The sequence below is a fragment of the Melospiza georgiana genome, chromosome 2 (assembly GCF_028018845.1).
Source record: "Melospiza georgiana isolate bMelGeo1 chromosome 2, bMelGeo1.pri, whole genome shotgun sequence".
Taxonomy (NCBI): Eukaryota; Metazoa; Chordata; class Aves; order Passeriformes; family Passerellidae; genus Melospiza; species Melospiza georgiana.
This window is the reverse complement of record NC_080431.1, coordinates 91,779,395-91,800,214: the sequence shown is the minus strand read 5'-3', so window position 1 is coordinate 91,800,214 and position 20,820 is coordinate 91,779,395. Positions and strand designations below refer to the sequence as shown.

General features: G+C 41.0%; 1 protein-coding gene across 4 annotated transcripts in view; it reads left to right on the top strand.

The window, feature by feature from the left end:
- The first annotated feature begins 542 nt into the window (after positions 1-542).
- Positions 543-20,820, top strand: part of NECTIN3 (nectin cell adhesion molecule 3) — a 60,297-nt gene continuing 40,019 nt past the window's right edge. For all 4 annotated transcript variants that reach the window (XM_058044626.1, XM_058044616.1, XM_058044635.1 and 1 more), the window contains exon 1: positions 543-816. In XM_058044626.1, the coding sequence (XP_057900609.1) occupies positions 615-816 (202 nt within the window). In that variant the 5' untranslated portion in view covers positions 543-614. The remainder of the gene's footprint in view (positions 817-20,820) is intronic.

The window sequence follows — 20,820 nt, the reverse complement described above, 5'->3', positions numbered from 1 at the left end:
CTGGTAGAGAGAGTGCTGCGGCCGGTCCCCCGCCGCTCCCCGCCCAGGGCGAGCGCTACTAGCCGACCCCCAGCTCGTGGGGCAGTGGCCACCCAGGCCACCCCGGCCCGGCGACGGGGACGGCAGGAGCCTAAGGGGCGGCGCGAGAGCTAGTCGCGAGTGCAGAGTCCGGCGGGGCGGGCGCCCCCGACCGCGCTCGGGCGGTGGCGGAATGTACCAAAAGCCCCCCGGGGGAGGACGCCGTTAAGCCCCCTCCCACCAGCCTCCCGGGGCACGCTTGATACCGACGGGAAACCCCCTCCTCAATGCGCGGGGCGCCTCTGCGAGTCCCACAGCGCGGGGCGGGAAAGGTGGGGGCGAGGCGACTCGCCCCGGGGCGGGGGAGGGGTGGTGGGGGTCGCGGTAGAAGGGCCTGGCACACGGGTCCCGCTTTCCCCTGCTCCCCCCTCCCTGCGGTGGGTGGTGCGGTCCGCTCGGAGAGGGCGGGAGCGCCGCGCCCCGCCCCGCTCAGTGACACAGGCTCCGTGTGGGGAGGCGCCGGTGGCTCGGGCAGCGGGACCGGGTGGGACTGGCCGGGCGTCGTAGCGGCGGCGACTGCGAGCCGAGCCCGGAGAATGGCAGGGGCTGGAGTCGCTGCGGAGGCTGCTGCTGGTTTCTCTCCTTCGCCGCCTCCTCGCGCCCGCCGGGAACTTTTCCTAGCGGCTGGTGGCGGCGCCTCCCCCCGGTGGTGGCGGCGGCGGCGGCTGCTGCGTTTGGCGGTGCCTCCCGGGCCGGGGCTGGGGCTCCTGGGGCTGGTTTTCTCTCGTTTCTGCTGCAGTAAGTGGAACTTTTCCCCTTGGCGGACGGGCGAGGGGGCGGGTGGAGGAAGAGGAGGAGAGAAACCCGAGCCCCGGCAGCGCCGGGGGACGCGGCCGAGTTGAGGGAAACTTTGTCTGGCGCCCGACGGCGGGGGCCGCCGGCCGCCCTGCGCCGGGGGAACCGGGCAGGACGTGGCTGGGATGGTGAAGGAGGGAGGTATGCGAGGCAGGTCCGAACCGGAGCCCGCACCGCTGAGACCTATGGACTCTTTCCTCCGGGAACATCCGCTGCGACCGCAGTCGAGAGAGCGGGTGTCCCGGGAGGCCAAGTATCCCTGGCGGTTGGGCTGAGGTGGCAGCGGCCCGGGTGGGGCAATAGGGGAAGTTTATTCTCCTGCTGGGGCTTCCCCCGGCGGACGGCAGGTTATCCGCCGTAATTCCCGTCCTGAGCGGCGGGATTTCGCTTATTTGCGGGAATTCACGGGTGCTTCCCCCCCGCCCCCCCTTATTTCCCATCCCGTAGGAAGGACAGAAGGCTCTTGGTGTTTTATCCGGGTGTGCCTGGGGGGAGGAATAGAAGGCGCTTTGCCTCAGGAGGCGTGGGCCGGTGTCGTTGTTCCCTCTCAATGAGGGTGAAAACCGTGCTGGTTTCGGTGTGGGGTCGCCCGCCGCTGCCGCTGAGGTGGGACCGTGTGCTTGCTCTACATCACCCGCATCCTGAGCAGCTGCTGCCGGGGACACTGCGGTGCGGGCCCCGCCGGGCTTGGCGTGACCGCCCGCAGGAAAATGCCATCACCTACCCCCCCCCCCCCCCCCCCCCCCCCCCAGTTAATCTTCCTGTGGGGAACAAACAAGCAACGTAGCAGTTGGAAACTGAGCAGGAATTTATTTATTTATTTCTAATGTACTGCATCTGCATGCGGTGTAGTGTTATTTTTTTTACAGCAGTGGAAGATGAGAGGGGATAAAAGTAGACTTGGACAAGAGCAAATCGAAAACCCTCATCCTGCCGTTGTATTTATTCCCGATGCAAGGGAATAGTTGGCAAGGATATTTTATTATAGGAGACACTGTGTCCCTTCTCTCTTTAATGAAGGAGGAAGAAGTTAGAGTCTCTGGAGGTTCATGTGATAAAAATACCCAGGAACGAGCAAGCCATGCCGCCGTAAAACACTTGTGTAGTATCTGAGAAATGCTTTCTCAGGGAGGGAGTTGAGGCGCTGTAGGATTGTGCTGGTGCATGTAGTAGTCTCCCCCCTCTGGCAATGATGTAGCTTTCAAAAAAGGTGATTGTTACTAAGTTTGTAAATATCGAGAAGGCAAACTTCTTGCACTAGCGTTTTTCTCCCCTCCCTTTGTTCAGTGTTATTTCTGCTTTTTTGCAATTAAAAAAGTGAAGTTACAGACTTGACATGACCTTGACAAGCTATTTTTACATCTAAATGTGAAGTTAATAGTAACAATGAAGCTAATAGCATCCGTGCCTAGTGTCATACAGCGACTCAACCATTTTAGTCTTGATAAGTGTAATTCGGGTTGTCAGTCTTCCCAGATTCTTTTTTTTTGCATAAGTGATAACTTTTCAGAACTTCAGCCAGAAGTGGCAATGTTGTGTTGAAATAATTCTGTTCTTTGAGCACAAAGTTTTGAAGGTAAAAGGGAAAACTTGAAAAACTGTTACAGACTTTTAGACTTGGAGGTAAGCAGCAGGGAAAGAGGGTTTTTTTGTCAATATCTTAGGTTTTAGTTTTCTTTTCACCTTTAAATTTCCCACAGTTGTTTTCGTTGTATTTGTAACTGTAACATGTGACTACGAAGGAAAAATATTAATACTGTGCTCTTAAATATGTTTTGAGCATGTTTACATGTTGATGGCACCCCAAACTACTTATTGCTTTTGGTTGCCTTTTGTCCTGCTACTCAGCTAATTCTGATAATGGTAGCAAAAGAAAGATTTGAAAACGCTGCCATAAATGATCCCGATCCTAGTAGAATAAAGTCGCTACAAAACCAAATAAATTTTTATCCAGTCATTTTGATTGACAGTTAGAAATTATTTATTTGAGCTATAATTCCTCAGAGAAATATTGCCAAAAACATCTCAACACTGACACCAAAAAACTGAAGGGGGAAAGAGAAAACATATCAGGAATCTGAAGTAGCAGCTTTTCTGTTTTTGAGTAAATATAGACCTGCTTTAATAAATGCTGCTTTTTTAACGAAAGTAAGACTACTGGCTTCAGGTTGTGCATACAAGTACTCCTTCCACTTCCCTGTCAAACAGTGCTTGATGCCACAAAGTGCGTACTGAACTTACGTGGTCAAAGTAGTGTAACCTTGACCTAGGGGACTTGTGTGGCGTCTATAGGAGCATCATCATAGCCTTTAATCTATAAAGTAACTTATTTTGCATTGCAGCAAATGCTTTTCAGCTGTGCTTATTGGAGTTATGTCCTGCAGCATATACTGTAAATGAGGACTTGTGTGCTACTAAATAACAAATTCCTCATAATTCCTATGTCTCATTTGTTTGCACACAGTGAAAATTTTTTTTGCAAAATTTTTTTTTAAATGTAAGCTTGAATTAAAAATAAGCAGAACTGTAAAGTGAGGTGAATAGAAGGATGTTCAAGATGCATTTTTCAGATATTTTGTTGAAGAAATAATTTTTTTTTCAATTTAAATTGCTGGTTATGTTAAGCTTCTCAGTAAGGTTAGACAAAGAAGTATACATATGTCATCTAAGATCCCAATGAATTTTTTTTCTTACAGGAGCCTGGAATGCAGATCTCCAGACTGGCAGTAGAGCTGGAAGGATTGGGTTATAAAGGTGTAGATAATATAAGAGTGCAGTGTACCATATACAAAAATAATTTAAAAAAAAATAAAATCCCCGAAGTAATTATTGATGAAAACAATCTGGCTAGAAACATTTTTACTATTTTTTCAGGTGAAGTCATGGCAGATTTGAATGTCAAGCAAAGCAGGTTGCCAACTTGGAAATGGGAAGGTGTAGTAGAGTTATCATCAAGACAACAGAATGTGTTTTTTCCTCATTTTATGTTAATAGTTAAGAAATCTGCGTATAAATATGCATTTATGTTTTGAAAATGGTATGGAAATGAATGCTTGTTTGAACAGGTGTTTGGTGAAGGAGTACAATAGCAGTGAAAGAAGGAATAGGAATGCTGTGGAAGGTATTTGAAAAGTTGGAATGAAATAGTGGTGAACCATGTAGTAGGTTGGGCAGTGTATGAAGCTGATGTGTGAAGAAACAGAGCAGCTGCACTGGTAAGAACAACAGATAGGAGAGTTTAAATCTGGATTGTTTGATAATTAACAAAAATTTTTTTTAATGTTGCCAGAAGTTTGTCCAGACTGTACTTGAGGATAACTCATTGGAATATGAGGTGTGATCTTTTGAAAGAATTCTTAGCTGTTTCATTGTGGTACATCTATTTTTCCATGTTACTGTTGCACTGTGATGCTTTTGGTGTGCAAGAACTCCCATTTACATATAGAAATGAAGTACAATGTTATTTGAGTTAGGATCTGAACACCTGGAGTACTATAAAAGAATTGTGATGGTTATTTAGCCGCTTATGCTAGATAACAATTGACCAGTTACTTGATTTAAACAGTGTTTGTCTCTTGTCTTCTTAAGCAACTGAATTTTATGTCATGGGATATGCATTCTCTTTGATAGTGGAAACAAAAGAAGCTCTAGCAGGATTTACTTTTTGTGAGATAGAGAGTCAAGTATCCTGTTTAAAAATGTGGTCAAATCTAGCTTGTTTTCTTTCTGATCTCTTTTATGTAGTATTGCTGACAGGGTGATATTGAGAAACAAAGGACTGTTCTGTAGGAGGAGAAGCAAAAATATGTAAACTTTATAGACTACTTGTACCAGTTGATTACCCTTCAGGTCCTGGTAGTAGAGCTTTTAAGGTAGGCACAATGTGATGTAGATTGCATCTGATGTGAGAAGGGAAAAGGAGTTGGGAGTGTGTTGCTTCAGAAAGCAGTGTCTGGGGCTAGTGAGTGGAGCATTTGTGAAGCTCAAAGAAAAAATAAGTTAGAAACTCTAGAATCAAAAGTCTGAATTTTAATTTGTAGAAAACAAATCCAGAGTGGATGAAATTAAAATAAGAGATGAGTAAAACTGGGTACACAGAAGATAATCTTGCTAAGTGCCAGCTGCCTGCAATGCTATTGGTAAAAGTCATTTTTTAGTGTTGGTTATCTGTTGAAGAGCAATAAACTTTGCATCTGCTGTTACACCAACCTGTGTAGGTGGCTGCTGTGTGGCTGAATTCAGCTTTGTCCAAACAGCTCTTTATCAGAAGGTACGGTTGCAGACTGCTTGGGTGTGTGTGCCAGCAAGTGAGAGTGCTGAGATTGTGTCTTCTCTGCTTGCTCTGGAGCCCCTGTGCACTGCCACTTAAAGGTGGCTCTGTGATGATGGATTACTTTGCTGTTTGTTTTTGTACCTTAAGCTTGTTTCCAGCTTGGAATGAATGTGTTGTATTGGATGAGAATTATTGGAACTTTGCTTGGTTGGTTTTTTACCCTGATGATTTCTGTTTTGATTGGTATGTGGATTGTTATGCAGAAGTTTCTGTCAGGAATTTTCTAAGGCAGCTGATAGTTGGAAGTAAGTGACCAGATTTGCTAAGTGAAAAATAGGTATAGGTGCAATTATTTAATTATTATTACTTTGTTATGCCACATGTTCTTGGATTTAGTGGTTGTTAGAAGTGGAGTTGTATATGGTCTTTAAAGGTGCCTTTAACCAAAACACTTTTGTGTTTCTATGGTTTGTTTTTGATAGGGTTAGCCTGTCTAAAACAAGAGTTTTTGAGCAGTACTTATTTGGAGGGTAGTTGTATTCCATGCCTCAGAGTTCATAGGTGTCTGAAATGCAGTAATGTATTTTTATTGAGAGGTTGGAGATGATGAATTTTTGATTAGGCATGAAATAGGTTGATCAAGCTTTCTTGTTAAAGGGATCGTTAGTACTATTCTTTATTTCTGTTTAGAAAGCAGAAGGATTGCCTAGAAAATAGTATCATCTGAGTATGGGGAGAAATCACAAGAAAAGCTAAGAAAGAAAAGATGGGAATACCTGAATGTGGAAAAAATGCAAGGAAATATATGAGAAGCAAATAAAGAGTGACTTGTGCAGTAAAGGATGTGTCAGGGGAAATAATTACTGTGTTTCTGTCTCTGTCATGGGGACAGATGGTAAAGCTGTTGGGTGAAAGCTTGTTTTACTCCGCTGGATGTCCTGGATGGTGAAGGTGTAAAACACTGTGTTAAAAGGAGGTGGAGGTGTGTATGAGTGAGGCTCCTGAGGGGCCTCATGGACAGTATTTGCATTCATTTGATTCTAAAAAAGGTGGCCCATGGTTGCTTAGTATGTAAGCTCGTGATGAAGAGCTTTGAGGTGTAGCACAACTTCCGAGTCATGGTGAAAACACCAAACCCACTTTTTTGGTGTTATCGATTACATGAATGCTTCAGGAGTTACTTTTCAGGTAATTAGCTTTCAGACTTTGGACTGCTTCAACTGTGAACCCAAAAATTCGTCTTTCTGTCCATAAGTTAGCAATAGAAGAAAATTAGCAGCAGTAATGAAAAAAACCCTTTAATGTCTTAAAGCTGCTGTTGATGTCCTCTATCCTTTTACCTTGGTTTTTCCAAGTGTATGGAAAGGTAAAGGTAGGTAAAGTTTAGCCTGTTACCAAGAAGGTCGCTTTTAGTTCAGGTATCGAAAAGCAGAAACAAGCTTCCAGACAATCCACTTTTATCATAGCTGCATACTTTTATTAAGTACTTCTGCTTCTTTTCAGTTGTTTTTCAAGTAGTGTGCAGGAGTAAGAGCAATTTTAATTCTTTAATAGTGTAAAATATCATCCATCTTATTTTCAGTGAGAAGACTAGTTGAGTGTAACTCTTGAATTGACAGGAATACTGAGATTATCTGCAAGCAGTAGGCAGCTCTTGCCCATTTCCCTTCCCCGACCCCCTTCCCACATCAGATTTTCATTATGTGGCATTTAAGATAACGTTATATGTCTACAGGGATTCATTGTTTTCTCCTTTTCTGTTGGTCAAGGTTCGTATAACATGATAGCTCTTAAACTAGTTCTGGGATTAGTTTGTACAGAGCTGAGTGTTTTTTTGAAAGTGACTGTTGTTTTGAATACTTCAGTGTAATGCAGTGGCATGTGCAAAATTGAAATTGAGTCATTCAAATGGTAGTCTCCTGCTAAAGGTGAATAAAGACCAGTCAGGCAGGTCTCCATAGCTGATATGTGTACCAATGAGTGGAAAAAAAACAGCTGAGCTAGCTTGATGAATTTATTGGTTACTTTTGGATTTGTTATTTTTATTAGCCCCTCAGTTAGAAGACTCAGATTAGTGTTGGATTTAACATTTTCATACTTTGTGTGGGCATTCTTTGTCCACTTCTGTTGCTTTTTTAACTTGAAATGCCACCCAGCCATGCTGCATGTGATGTATTTGTATAAGCTGAAAACTAATTATTGCTGGGACAAGCATAACCAAAACCAGCCTATTGGATGAAGAGATGCTGGAGAAAGGATATGAAGTTGACATGTTCAAGATGGGTAACTTAATTTCTTTCCAGTGTATATAATTTGGTAGAAAAATAGTAACTTTAATGTTGTAAAAGTTAAATTACATCAAATACCAAGTAACTTCCTCATAGCAACAGATTAACTTAGGGAGTAAGACTTCTGACTCATATATAACTTGGGGGTAATTTTTTCCCCAAATTCCTTTAATTTCTCCAACATTGACTATTGACCATTGCCACAATGAATAACTAACTCTGCTAAGGTTGATTGCTAACAACTGGAGAAGAGAAGTCAAGAGCTGTTAAGCTTAATATGATTTTTTAATATAAAGATTGCATTATAAAAATCCACTAGTCAACCCTTCACCAATGCTGCTATTCCTGTGTTTTAACCGCTTCAATGCACTTTTGATTTCAACAGATAAACTTTCTTGAAACAGAAGTAATGTTATTATGACTTCATTAAGGCACTGTACCATTTAAAAAGACACTAGTAAAGTAATCAACTATGAGAAATTGATGGTTGTGACCATACTGTGAATAACTTCTTGGGAAATTTAAATGCATCCTGTTGAAAGTTTCAGTGTGTTACTGGTAGCTGAGGTAGCATAAAATAATCTGCCTCTGGTAACTAGCAAGTGTAATATAGCCATTTATCCGGGATAGGATCTATAGGAAGAAGCATACTAAGTTCTCTGTAGCTGTCTGAGGTATCCCAGGTGGTTTAGGCTTCTGCATGTGGCTTATATGTTCTACTTCCAATCTTTAACATCCCTTCCAACCCAAACCATAGTATATCTATAGTGTGTGTACATATATATAATATAACACAACTGTTAAGTACAACATTTGTAAGTAATTAGGTTTTTTACTATAACCAGATTATCACAATTGATGTATCAGTGTTTCCACCTGAATATTTAATAACTTAAACTACCTCCTGATAAATCAGAATGTAATCTTTTGTGGAGAAACAGATTTGTGTAGGCTTTATGGAAAATCTTAAAATGATTCAGCAGTGTTCTACCTTACAGAAAGAGGTGAGGACTGTGTGACTCTACAGAATTGTTAGTGAAAGTTCTTTTTGTGATGAATCTCCAGAGCTACTCTACAGCTGCATATTCTGAGTCTCAAGAGACATGGCTTAGGTATAATAAGTTGGTGTGGCTACAAATAGGTGAGTACTGAAGTGAAGTGAGGAAAGCATTTTTAATGGTGTCTCCACAATCTGAGACTGCTGTGAAAAGAGGTCCTGAATTGGTTGCTGTAAGTACATGGGAGAAGATACTGGGCAAAAGAATAGTGAGTGTTATTAACCTTAAGGGGCTTTTAATAGGATTTCCTAATATTTCCTTGTAGCTAAACTGGTGAGATATGTTTTGGGAAGTGGATTATTAGATGGGGGAAAATTTTTGTGTCCTGCTGAACTCAGAAGATTGAGTCCATCTGGAGGCTGGTCACTGATGGCACCAGTGCAGGGGCAGTTCAGCTACATTCTGACCTCTCTTCCAGGTTGTAAGGCACTTCAAGCAAATTTATGGATACTATGGATGGCTATAGGGGTCAGTTGTCTGCTGAAAACTGGGATTAATTGAGTGGGATGTCCACAGGTCAGAAAATAACTGTTGGAAACCTTGTGAAATTCAAAAGCAGATGTGTCTGGTGGGGGGGATGACCCCATGCAGCAGCAGAGATGTGGTGCAGACTGGTGTCAGGTGCCTTTACAAGAAAGATCATAAAGGTCCTTGTGGGACAGTATGTGCTTTGTCGTGCAAAACATAAAGAGCACACTGGGCGTGCTCAGCCAGTTCAATGAAGCAATTTGGACTTCTACTATTTAGAGCTTGTGAGACTACATCAAAAGTACGGTGCACAGTTTTGTGCTCCCAAATGTGCGGCAGGTGCAGAGGTGAAAGGCCACTAGGGTAGTGAGTCACCACATGATGTATGAAGAGGGCTGGAGAAGTGGGTTTGTTCAGCTTTGAGAAATGTCTGAAGTGGGGCACCCTAATTGCTACTGGCATTGTTTAACAGGCAGTAGAGGGAAAACAATGACAGACTCTCCTTAGCTATGCAAAAGGAAAGGGTAAGAGGCAGCAGACACAAGCTACAACAAGGAAAGTCACTATAATGTGTTAGCAGTATGTTTTCCCACACAGACAATGAAGCGCTGAAATAGGTTGTGGAATCTCTGTCCCTGAAAATATTCAGAACCTGACTATGGTATGACCCCTGAGTAATTTGATCTGACTTCAAAGTTGGCCCTTTCAGTTGGGGATGGGATTGGATAACTTCCAGAAGTCCCTTTCAGTCTAAATGAAGCACATAGTGTGCATGGGCAGGCATGAGCTAGTATACTATAGTTGCTAGCCTTGGAAGGAAAGTAGAAGAAGTTGGAAGTCTTCTATTTAGATTAAAATGTCAAAGTAAAGTCTGAAACAAGTTTTTCCTATAAATTGATTTGACTGCTAAAATCTTACTTCAAAATTGAATCCCATTGTTACTTCCTAATGTAAGTTATGTATGTTAGAGAATTTGTTAAATAAAGATCTGACTACATCTTTTCTGTTACTTCAATAAGTAGCCAGTAAGAACAATCCTGTACAGCACAGAGCTGGGTGACAGTGTGAGACATACTGAAAATGTAGCTTAGCAGTAAATTGAGCAGCTATTAAACAGCATTCCCTAGGCTTACTGTTGTGATGCAGTTCCTGGACAAAAAGGGGTTAACTTTCTGGAACTGCCTGCATTGAGCTGGCCTTAAGAGCTAAAAAAAGCCAGCAGTGTCAGCAATGCAGGGGGCAGCAGCCATCCCATAACTTTGTAATGTAACTGGTAACTCATCAGATTTTTTATGGACAGCTGAGATTTGCTGCTCCTGACAAAATAAGTTTGTTCTATATTTCATTGTATAACCACAGTTGTTCAATACTGGCAGATAACACTAAAGCTTTACAGGTAATTGAAAATGTGAAGTTAATATTTAGCTGTCCTTCTGAAGTTGTTTGGGGCTTTGCAACATTACATAGAGCAAAGTACATCCTCCCTTTTTACATAGTGCAAAGTACAACTTCCCTTTTCTTCCTGCAGACCTCAGTTCTCCCCAGAGTAGGTGATGTGTGGAAAGACAACATACAAAAAGTCAAGGAGTGGTCTACTTGAGGCAGGTGAGGGCTGTCCTAGGGATTGAAGGTCTTGTTCCTTCTGCTAGGATGTCACACACATCAGTGTATGTGTGACACACAGTGCACCAGTGTTCCTGACCAGTTTCTAATGGCTTTCTGGTTTCAGTGTAGGAAGTACAGTGCAGGGGACAGGAAATGCTGCATGTTTACAACTGTTATTGAATGCTTAGAATGTTACTGAATGCTTAGAATTTCACGTACTACTTACTCATGTCACAGAAAAGCCAAAACAGAAACTCCCCAGTACCTAAAATCCTGATAACAGAGTGTTTATTTAAAGCAGTTCAGAAACGTTGCTTGTACAGAAGTGGTTGGTAGTTATGTGGTCCATGTACTGTCATACCACTAAATGTAGTGGGCAGTCTTTGATTCTGCCATGTCCCTTTCTCCAGTTGAAGAAATATTCAGTTCTGAGTGACTTGAACTTTTATGTTATTGTTCCTATATAAAAGTAATATTCTACTGAAGACAAAGATATTAATACAACAATATTGCCAGTATTGAACAACTATGGTTATACAATGAAATATAGAACAAACTTATTTTGCCTTGTTCTCCCCAAAATGGCTGAAATGCTCTAGATAGTTGGTTTTGTGATTTGTTTGTTTAAGTTATCCCAAGTCAGGAGGTTTGTGCCTAAAACTTCGTGGTTAGGTTAGGAGCTTCATAGACCTTGTGTTTTAGTATGGCACACCTCTAAATGTCAATAGTTTTGCCTTGTCAAAACCAGCCAGCGTTTCTGGTGGTATCTGTCAGAGTTAATTGGGATTTTTTGTTGATTTTGTTAAACTGCATTGTGTTTACACTGGATGAACTAAGGCAAAGGAAAACAACCTGTGTACTCTGACTTCATTGGCTTCATTCATCTGAACTGAGCAGTTCAGAAATCCTCCTTTCCACCCTTACCTTTGAGTAGGTAAAATATGGCATAGTTCTAGGATGTGTAGCTTGAATTTGATCATGTTTTTGTTAGACCTTATGTCTGAACATTAAGTTGAACAGTAATTGTGAATTTCAGAAATTGGCAGTTAATTGGTTCTCTGAGTTGACTTAAGTTTGCCTTGATAATGAATGCAGAGGTGTAGTATCGGAAGAACAGAAAGTATATACGTATGAAAAATTAAGTTACTAAGTAACAAAATAATTAAGTACTGATATAGCACTGCACAAGTCAGTAAATACAGACACAGAAATATGGTAAGCTTGATTTGTATCTTCATTGCTTCTCGTAGCCTGCTGGGTTGACCATCATTTCAGCATGTGTGCTGTGCAGTCTTACAATTAATATGTAAATTCTGGCTGACCATTGCAGCTCTCCTGTGCTACCTGGTGTAAATACTGTGAAATGCATGAAAGATCAGGTATTAATTATTTGGACTTCTCTAGTCGCTGAAATTTCCCTGAGGAACAAGGACTACTGAACCAGAGGCAGGGTCTGTCTGATGAAGTAAGGTGGAGGGTTCTTATCCAAAAGCATTGCTAGCTTGTGAGGAGGGTTTTAAACTATGCATGTTGAGATGACCTTTGATTTTTCGCTAATCTGAAAAGTAAAGCAAGGAGCAATCAACAAGTGTCCAAGGGGGATATGATGGAAATTGGTTTTTATCCCTTCCCTTGTGAAGGCAGCACAAATGAGCACAATTGCAGACGTAGGATCTCATTGGAATTGCAGTAATGTTGTGGAATCGCTTGCATGACTGGAGTCATGCAATTAGCTAGCTCCATTTGTACCTTCAGGAAAGGCAGGCTGGCAAGGTGAAGAGGAGTGTGCTTGGAGTTAGACTGGCATGGCTAAACAGAGAGCTGGAATTCAGGAAAAGGAGAGTTCATGAGCTCTGGAAGAATGGGCAGGCGACTCAGGAGGATGTGATGTTTGCAGATGGAAAATTAAAAGCACCAAAGCCCAACTGTGATTTCATCTGGCTACTACTGTAAATGAAAGTAAAAAAATATTTTTACAAATACACAAGCAACAAAAGAAGGGCTAAGGAAAATCTCCATCCTTTTTTGAATGTGGAGTGAAACAGTGACAAAGGGTGAGGTACATAATGAATTTTTTGCCTCAGTATTTAAAGTTAAGACTAGTTGTTCTCTGGGTACCCAGACCTCTGAGCTTGGAAGACAGGGATGGGGAGCAGGATGAGGCCCCCATAATCCAAGGATAAATGATCAGTAACCTGCTGTGCCACTTAGACACACAAAAATCTGTGGGGCCTGATGGCATCCACCCAAGACTACTGACAAAGCTGTCAGAAATGCTCTCCCAGCCACTTGGAATGATTTACCAGCAGTCCTAGTTCTAGTTCACTGGAAGTTAGCAAATGTGATGTCCAGCTACAGGAAGGACTGGAAGGAGGATCAAGGAGACTACAAGCCTGTCAGCCTGACCTCAGTGCCAGAGTTGGTTATGGAGCAGATCATACTGAGTACCATCACTCGGCATGTGTAGATGTGGCACTTAAGGACTTAGTTTAGTGGTGGACTTGGCAATTGTAGCTTAATGGTAGGACTCAGTGATCTTAGAGGTCCTTTCCAGCCTAAACAGTTCTGTGATTTTAAAGTCTCACATCTGGACTGAGAACTCCATTCAACTGCACAGGCTGTGTTCCAAGGGGCTAGAAGGCAGCTTGGCAGGCATAGGTCTAGAGCCCTGGTGAACAACAAATTGAGCAGTATCAGCAGTTTGTCCTCACAGCAAGGAAGGGAGACCTTATCTTGGTCTCTAAGCATTACAGCAGATTGAGGGAAGGAATATATTTTGCCACTAGAGTACTGTATCCAGTTTATGGCTCATGGTACCAGGGAGACACTACCAGAGCAAGCCCAGAAGTCGGTCACTGTGTCAACTGGAGCACAAGGTGTGTGAGCAGAGGCTACAAGAGCTGGGCCTGATCAGCCTGGGAAAGGGGAAGCTGCAGAAAAGGAGCCCTTATTTGCTGCCTGATGAGAATGTATTAAGAATGTAGATCAACACTTTCTTCAGACACCCCACACAAGGGAATAGGAACAAGCTGGAGTGTGGAAAATCCTGAGCCAATGTAAGGAAGTAAAACTTGTCTGTGAGTGAGAAGGTGTCCAAAATATTTGAGGAATCAGTGTCAGGTGGTGATATCCCAAACCTGACTGGACCAATCTTCAAGCAGTCTGATATAACTCTGAGCAGAACTGAATGGCCTCTTGAGGTCCCTTGCCTCTTTACCTACATGAAATCATTATTCTCTATGTCAGTATTAGAGCTTGTTTGACTTTGCCAATGATAAATGCATTATAAAGAAAGCTGTGCCTAGGAGTTCACTTGTGTTTGTGGTAATTGCTAGTGTTCACTTGTGTTTGTGGTAATTTCCTGGTTGGAAATGATCACTATAGCTTGCATCTGACAACATGACCTGTTGAGCACCTTATCAGAGGATTTCTGTGGAAGTTTGGTTGGTTGGGTTTTCCCCTCCCCTCTACAGGCTTGTACTGATGAGCAGTGATTCCGGTGATTTGAGTCTGAATGCTTCAGTCTGACAAATGAAGTTAGAGTGATTAAGTCAAGAATATCTTAATAATGCTTATAATTTAGATTCTGGGATAGACATGAGTTTTTTGGGTAATCTAGCAAGATGAACATTATAATTACCCTCATAGTTAGGATGGCAGCTTATGTAAATACCACTGTGTAGCAGGAAAGTGACTTGCTACCTTATAATGAAAGAGACCAAACAGCAGTGACAAGAATCCTATACTGAACACTTTGTATTTTTGGGTTCTGATTGAGTTGCCTTTTTTTTTTCTGTTAGTCTGTGAAATGGCAAGTTTATTATATGGTAGTGTTGAAACAACAGCCATTTAACTTGGAAGAAAGCTGTTTTTTGGACTGGGTTGGGAGCAGCAATCCATGTTTTTGCAAGTTTGTGGCTAGGTGGAAGAGAATATGGTGTTATGTCATTAGTAACTTCCACATTTTGAAATTAGGCAGAAGACAATACCTCCTCAGACTTCTGCAATATTTTAGTGGTCAATCGGTCAATCCCTTACCCCCAATTTCTCTTCCCCTCAAAAAAAACCCAAAAAACAAAAAACCAAAAAAAAGAGAAAAAAGTGGATATTGTAATAGCATTAAATTGCCTTTCTAACTAAGGAGTGGAGAGGCATGGAGTCTGGAAGGAAGTGGCAGGGTATTTATCTGACCAGATCAGATTTAGCAGTCATCGTGGTCTGGGAAGTTCTTTCTGGAAGGATTTGTGTGGTGGAAGCTATATTGTACGTGGTGCTGGAGGATAGTAGGATCATGTCAGTTGCATTTCTTGGAGTATGAGGTGCCCTAATTATATATAAGTGCTAGTTACTCATAGCAAATTGGAATAAAGATGAGTTACAGAATATTGAAGTACCTTAAGAAACTGAGGGATTGAATAGTTAAGCAAGCTGAAGTGTAGATAGTTGTTCAGTGGTGCCCATGAGGCATCCTTTGTGAAAGAGAGTATTCAACTTTGTGTATGAATTGTTATAAATATTTAAATATTTGTATAATTGCAAAGAAGACCTTGAGTATGTGGTGGTCAGTTCTCTGAGGTTTGCCAGAGGTCTGGTTTGAAGGGGCTGCCTGTACAAGGTCTGAACTAGGCAGTGCACTGTTGGGAAGCATGTCCTCTGTCATGATGTTGTATTGGCATCCTCTTTGAACTTGACGTGTAGTAATGCCAGCTTTGAAATTTCTTAGCTCTGAAGAGTATACTAGAATTGAAACCTTTTAAAAATGAACCGATGTTCAGAAAGTGACAATTGTTGTATAATGCATGACATTGTCTGTATCATGAGAGGCAGTTCTATATATAGAAGTCAGAAAAGCTGAAGCACTAGCTGACTAAAACTATGTGATTGGGTGTTCTGTAGCTCTCCAGAATGGAATTTCTTTCATAATCTTGAACTCACAGCTCTACAAATAAATGAAGAGATTGGGCTTTAAAATAAATTTTAAGCAAGCAACATTAGTTATATCTAAGCATAAGGTTATAACTTGACTTATTATTAAACATGCTCAGAAAAAGTTACTTTTCTCAAAGCTGAAGGCTGTCATTTCTCCTAAATCTTACTTGTTGGTGAGAATAAGACTTGTTTGTAAGGAGTGATTTGTGGATGCCACAGTGACTCAGCTGAGGACAAAATAAGGCTAACAGATTTCATGAGGAGTTAAATATACAACAAACCTAAAATTTTGAAGAGTTAAAAGCTTTTAACAAAACACGTGACAAAAGATTAATATCTGCTTGTGGATCAGAATATAAAAACATCAGTCATGGAGGAGACTGGTCGCCTGCTGTGAGCTGGCTGTCCCTCTGATGAAGAGGAGAACCTTTACTGAAAAAAGTAACTAAAGGATACAAATAGAAGGAAATGAGAAATACGTTCGATAAGAAAGGAGCTATTTTATCAGCTTGCAATGTTTGAATTAAACCAAATGCAAGCTGACGTGAGCATGAGAAAAGTATCTGAAAGTGCTCTAAGTAATTATGTGTTAGCAGAAAGTACTGGCATTTTGTTTCATAATGTATTTGAAGTTCTACTTACTGAGCATTAAAAATTAAATGATTTTGCCATTCTAGATATTGTCAGTGTTAATTTCTATTTTGTGTTTTCCCTATTTTGTTCATGTATATCTAGGTTGTATCTTGATTTGCAAAGCAGGTGGAGGATAGTCTTAAACACAGTTGAAGAAACATCAGTTTTCTAGGAAGAGGACTGGGACTGAGACTTGTAAAAGGAGTGCATTTTGAAGTCTTCTCACAGTAGCTAGAGCTGGATGAACCCAATGACCATGCTAGAACAAGTGATATAAGTATATGGGATGGAATGTTCCAAGTTCCTGAAGTGAGAACTTGTCATTAAGTCCTTCAGCACGTGTGTCATATTGGCTAACAAGAATTGTAAGAAAGACTAGTTTATTACTTCAGTAAAAATATCTATTAATCTTATTAGAACAAAGCAAATAAAATCCTTGATCATGTGCAGGATCAGCTTAGGTTAGTTTCTTTTTTTTTTTTTTTTAATTTTAATTACTAAATATCAAACCTTTCTAAAGTAAAGGGTGTGGAGGTTTGTTATTTTGGCCAGGGTGTTTATTTGAGGAATTCATATTCTGTAGCATCAAAGGATTTCTTTATTTCAATGGGCTTGGTTGGTTGGGGGATTTTTTTGCTTTTGTTTTTGTTCTTTTTTTTACTGCTTTACTAGTTCATCATCTTCCTAATCTTCGCAGGCATTCTCTTTTTTGCAGTGTAAGTTCTTTTGGACCTTTATTGGGTTACCTTTTATGAGAATAATAATGGGTTCTTCCAGTCCTTTCCTGTAGGTCATGCTTTCTGGGCCTTTGAGTGCACTTTGCTTTCAGACACTCTAGATGGCTGATATATGTTGTGTGCTGTTCAAGCTGAACAACTCCAGATGGAGCCTCACTGATGTTGGCTAGAGCATGGACTTCTATGTTAGCATATTCTAGAGTGTCATTTTCAATTCTTGATATGTAATCACTATGCACTTGCTGTAGCTTTCAGAACACGCTTTGCTCTCTAACCAGTTATTTAACATTCTTAATGTGTTACTTAGACCTGTTCCTGCTGGCTGCTAGTCTAATTTGGACCCGCTGCAGCTTGAAGGTATTTTTCTGCCTGACTGGGAAAGGTTTGTTAAGTGTAGCTTCACTTGTTTCTTTGTGTATAATGCATTAGTCATCAGCCCCACCAAGATTCAGATGTACAATTCTCCTTTTGACCTCAAGTCTTCTGTTAAATATTTTGGTTATGTGTTTAAGCTGGATGCCACACAGGAGGACTTCAGCCTTTCTCACCAGATCAGTTTGTCAGAACTATTGACTCATCTTTTGTGTTTCAAAAGATTTCTAAGATCATCTGGAACTCTTTAACAAACTTTCCAGTAAGATGTTTGAGTTACATTAAGGACTGCTTGTTTCAATCTCTTCTGTGTATTTATACTTATTGCTCTGATACTTAGGGATTTGAATTTATTTAAATGGGGGTGTGAAGCATTTTGTAGTGGTTAGGCAGTAGTGGTGTGTATATGGGTAACTTTTGAACTACTTGTTTACTCTTACTACTAGTTTTTTGAGGGAGTGGGACTTGAAATGAGATGTCTTCCTCCAGTCCTGCTTTTGAGCCTGGCCTATTTATTGGAAAAATAGTACTTCATTGTCCTGCTTATTCCTTTTAAAGGAGATGGGATTGGAAGACTTGGTGAAACAGAGTTGGAAATATTAATTACAGAAAAACTTCCAGCTGCCTTACTTATTAGTTCAACATATTTTAAAACATCTGAAAGTTTAGTGTCAGCATAAACATGCATGTCTTAATTTGCTGTGTGTTAATATGTATAAATGATTATAATGTTAGAACATGTAAAATGGACATTGATGTTAATATCGTCTAAGTCAAAATTCCACACGAAGTTTTAAAGTTAATGGGACTTTGTAAACATTCTTAGTGAGTAGTTTGATTTAAAGTTTTGACCTTATAAAATTGGCTTTCTAAGAGTGTCCTTCCCAACTCCATTTGAATCATGAGGCTAACATTCCTTTTTAACTTCCTCTAGTGTCTTAGCCTGTCCTGCTGCTTGATACTAAAGGTCTGTGGAGCATGGTGGTAAGCAGAGTATGCAGGGGCACAAGTGCTGTCTTACATGGAGATAAACTAGAACAGAAGCACTGGTTCACATGTGAAAATGGCATTCTGAAGTAAGAATGGTGGGTAACAGCCAAGTCTGACTCCAGGGGCAGAGTGTTTCTGATGCTCCAACTCCTGCCTCTATGAGTTGGGCTCAAGCTAATGTTAAACTCTAAGTTGTAACTACTTTTTCTTTGACTTTGTGTTGCATTGGAGTAAAGTGTCTCTTTGAAATCTCTTTCTTTGCTTTCTGTGTTGCAAATGTCAGTCTTGTAGGTAATTTTTTATTGTGGAGCTGAAGAGATTTGCATATGTTGTCATCTTTGACTCCTTTGTGCTAGGATGACAGTTCTTTGTCCAGTATTGCATTACCTGGCCTTTTAACAGGCAGTGTGAGTTCTCTCTCTGAGCTCTGGATGCTATCTTACGAATGGTAGCTGTAGCTTTCCCAACAATTATTTCTGTTCCTTGCTCCCTCTATGTAGATACACATGTTGATGCAGCAACTAGAGGGAGATAACTGAGAGTCTCTTCCATCAGCTGTGGGGAATGAAGGAGCAGAGTACGACAAGCCTCCTGGCTGAATGGTGTGATATCTTGTCAGCTGTACCTTTAGGAGCAGCCAGATGGTGGTTCAGAGTGTTTCAGAATTCTGCAGAACATCCTGTGATAGCACTTAACTGAGAATCCATCAGTCTGGATCTTGATGTTAGTAAAACCCTTCAGCAACAGCTAACTTTTGAGACAGCACTGAAATTGAGACTGACCTCTTCACACAGTTCTTGTTGCCAGTCTCTTTGAATTTTCAGTTGCTCGGAAAAGATACAACTTTGTGCAACTTTATTTTATAATTTTCAACTAGAAGTTATATTCCCCTTTCTATGGTTTTTGTAAGAAGTCAGGCTATAGTCACCTAGAGGAGAGCTGCTCATGCCATAAACTATAAAGTCGACACTGGAACCTCGTTTTGGGCCTTTTGCAGGCATAGGAAGTTAACATTCAGAAGTTAACCATTTGCAAGTGGTGGATTTGCATGCACTACATCATAATGTTTTTAGCTTCCTGTCGGTATTAGGTAAAGTTGATTTAAAAGATAGAATCCCTTGAACTTCAGTAAAATGAAAAAGCAGCCTGAGAGAGCCTGAGAATTTCAGTAGTCTTGGCTTCAGACTATCAAATTGCTATGCATCATTTCACTGAAACTTTTTACATTCAGGTAGGCTTCTCTATGCCTGTTATACCGTGTGCTAAGCATGGAACAAGGTTTTAAGTTGAAGTTTTGAGATGGAAGTAATACATTCCTGGTTTTCTTCTTTAAAAAAATAAGGCAAGCTTTGTACAAAAAAAAAAAAAAAAGGAACTTGAGCTGAGTCCTGTAAATGCAATGCTTATAGAACCTAATCTTGTGCTGTTCCTGATCTGAGCTCACTTGTCCTCAAAAAACTGATTGACACTCCACTTCAAGCAAGGATTGCGATAAAGCAGGTCCTTAGGTGAGAGTAACACTAGGTTATAATACTTTCTCTTTGATTTAAATGCAGTTTTTTCCTACGTACTTGGTTAGCACTTCTAATTGGAAGCTGGTGTTGAGGCATTTTGTACTACTTAATCTTGAATCTCCTCCATTCCTTGGTTCTGATCTTTTTTTGACACAGTAATTTGATCATGCCCTGGTGCTCAAAAGACACACTGACTTCTTCCCAGTCATTTAGGCATATATTTTTATAAAGCCTTAAGTTGAGGTTTCAGCTTGTTTTCTGCAGTGTCTTTGAGTGATTTGTTTTTCCAGTTAAACAAATCTGAAAATGCCACTGGATTTGTGGAGCTGTGCTCATTGCCTGTGTTGCATTGCCTCTTGTGATTGGCTGGGCTAATTCAGAAGGTTAAATTGGGAAGAGAGCAAGTGAGTTTTTGAAGGTAGGGGTCTCTTAGGTACCTGATGAGTGCTGACACAGGAGGAGGAGGAGGACTGCAAGAATAAGCTTTCTGATGTCAGCTGAAATTCAACTGGCCAAACAATAATGCTTAGCCTGACTTTGAGTGTTCTGCTGACATAGCAACTTGCTGTCTGCAAAATGGAATGTTCTTGTTGTTTTGCTCCATTTGTGATTGGGCCTCTTCTGAGTTCCCTGCCACTAGTTTGTGCTAAGGCCATGTATACCCATGAGCTGAATAACTTGCTGATACAGGGGGAAAAATTCATTTTTATGCTCTTCTGTAGTTTGGCTTTGTCTTGTGGAAATAGTTGGCAGGTTATGGAAAATCAGTGGCTAGAAAGGGTCAGTATGGTCACCCTGTCTTGCCAGAAGGGTGCTGTTAAGTGGGTAGCAAAATGCATTGCTTTTATAGTTAGAGTTGTGCATGGCTGCTTCATATAGAAAATCTAAATCTGCTGTTATTTATTGCAACAAATAGCAATGTGGAAAGTATTCTGTCATTCCAAATCATGAATACTTTGTTGTGTTATGAAGGTTGTTATAATTCCTCAGTATCTTTTTTTCAATTATTAGGGGAAACTTAATTCAGAATTGATGTTGAAAATATTATCATGGTCAGTATTTGATAGCACCTAGTTCTGT